This window comes from Semicossyphus pulcher, unplaced genomic scaffold, assembly GCF_022749685.1.
Source record: "Semicossyphus pulcher isolate SPU_LCO1_2020_fin unplaced genomic scaffold, fSemPul1.0.p SCAF_15, whole genome shotgun sequence".
NCBI lineage: Eukaryota > Metazoa > Chordata > Actinopteri > Labriformes > Labridae > Semicossyphus > Semicossyphus pulcher.
Genome location: NW_027211659.1, coordinates 18,333,825 through 18,335,820, shown reverse-complemented (window position 1 = coordinate 18,335,820; position 1,996 = coordinate 18,333,825). Strand labels below are relative to the sequence as shown.

Sequence of the window (1,996 nt, the reverse complement as noted above, 5' to 3'; positions counted from 1 at the left end):
AATGAAACTATAAATAAAACTGGTTGGTGTCTTTGTGTTCCTTCAATTTGTCTACCAGCCTTACAAAAATATAAAAACTGAATGCAGGTAGAACACTGGACTGTGGCTTTATGCAAAAGCATAATAAACAACACCATAAGTGAATTGGTTTAGCTGCTAATGTCTTTGTTTCACCTTGTGGCAGTTACATCACACAGGGAAGAAATGGATAACTCCACTGAGATTTGGTCTTTTGTGCTGGCTGCCTATGGTGACATTGGAGAAGTAAAATACCTTTATTTTAGCATAACTCTGCTATGGTACCTCTCTATTTGTGCAGCCAACACAGTTCTTATTGTGGTCATATACTTGGACAGAAGGTTGCATGAGCCGATGTATTTATTACTCTGTAATTTATTTGTGAACGAAATAGCTGGCAGCACATCAATGTACCCTATTTTGCTTTCACAGTTGTTTTCAGATACTCATGAAGTGAGTCTGCCATGGTGTTTTTTGCAGATGTGTTACCTTTACACATCTGCATCGGTTGAGTTTTGCAATTTAGCAGCCATGGCCTACGATAGATACATTGCTATCTGTTGTCCTTTACACTACAATGTCATTATGGACACAGGGAAAGTGTTTATGATTATTCTAATTATATGGATGTATTCAGTTGTAAATTTAATATTAAAATTTTCATCTGTATACCGCTTGAAATTTTGTGAAAATGTCATTGACAAAGTGTTTTGTGACTTCCACTCAGTAATTAAGCTTGCATGTTACGTTCCAGTATTTAACAGCATATCTGACCTGCTTTTTGCCTTTATGACTATTGTTATCCCATTCTGCCTCATTTCAGTGTCCTACATGAAGATTTTGGCAGTTTGTCTGAATACCTCTAAAGAAAACAAACAAAAAGCTATAACCACCTGCACACCGCAGATTGTCTCAGTGTCAAACATGTTTGTTGGCTGCATTTTTCATTTTGTTGATTCTAGATTTGCTATAGCTCATGTACCTGATAAAGTACGCATTATTTTATCTGTGTATCTCCTCGTTTGCCAACCAATTGTTACCCCCTTTATGTATGGACTCAAGCTACCAAAGATAAGACAATCGTGTGAAGGATTTATGTTTGACAGAAAATACTAATAACAACAACAATACTAATAATAATAATGGTGATAATAATAATAATTTGATATGATTACTATATTTCTCTTGATATTGCATGCTCTTAAAAGATTAAATACAAATAATGTTTGTATAGAAAGTTTCTCACAAATTATACATGTGCCTTTTTCCGCCTGTACCTGTAAAGTGGCAGAGAATCACATTGACTGCATTTGTAGTATGTAATCATTAATTCATGGAGTGATCAATTTTCAGTCGACCTTAAGGTAATTGTTCTAGCGTCTGCAAGCAAAACAATGATTACAGAAGAGAATAAATAGAAGCAGATGTTAAAGAAGATTTTAACATTGTTAAGAAGAGTAAATAAAAATTATACGTGAATAAAGGTGACTTTTAACTAAAAACGATGCATTTCTCACCATTTCATTTCTTAGCTACCAGTCTGAGTAACCCTCAAATTCTCTTCTCAATAGAATACTTTCCTTTTTCTGACAAAAGCTCTACTGATAAAGCAACTATATGAAAGATATAACTAAATGAAAAGATGATATATGAGTATAGTAAAAGCTGCAATTAAATAAATACACGCAGATATCTGTGCCAGTTTTGAGATGCTTGTCTGTTGTCAATTTTAAACAGGATTTATGCCAGTTCAAAGATTGGAAAGTTGTGTGGCATTCAGTTGTTCTCATGAAAGAAATGCTACCAAAACAACATTAAAGATTTAAAAAAAATTAGAAAAGTTATTTCATTTTCTTTTTTTTCATTTTAAATGTTTTTAATTTGAAAATCACAATAACCAATTAGTGCTGCACGCTGGTGCAGTGGCTGTTGTCTCAAGTCAGCTAGAAAGTTCCTGGTTTGAATCCGAGTTCATGGG

The 1,996-nt window shown here is 33.8% G+C and overlaps 1 protein-coding gene across 1 annotated transcript; it reads left to right on the top strand.

Annotated features, from left to right (window-relative positions):
- Positions 1 to 204: 204 nt before the first annotated feature.
- Positions 205 to 1,134, top strand: LOC138592629 (olfactory receptor 1E16-like). The gene has a single exon (XM_069663462.1). The coding sequence runs from the start codon at positions 205 to 207 to the stop codon at positions 1,132 to 1,134; it is 930 nt and encodes a 309-aa protein (XP_069519563.1).
- The last annotated feature ends 862 nt before the right edge of the window (positions 1,135 to 1,996 follow it).

Excerpts from the sequence above, each read along its gene's own strand:
- LOC138592629 (XM_069663462.1), top strand. The coding sequence starts at position 205 with ATGGATAACTCCACTGAGATTTGGTCTTTTGTGCTGGCTGCCTATGGT.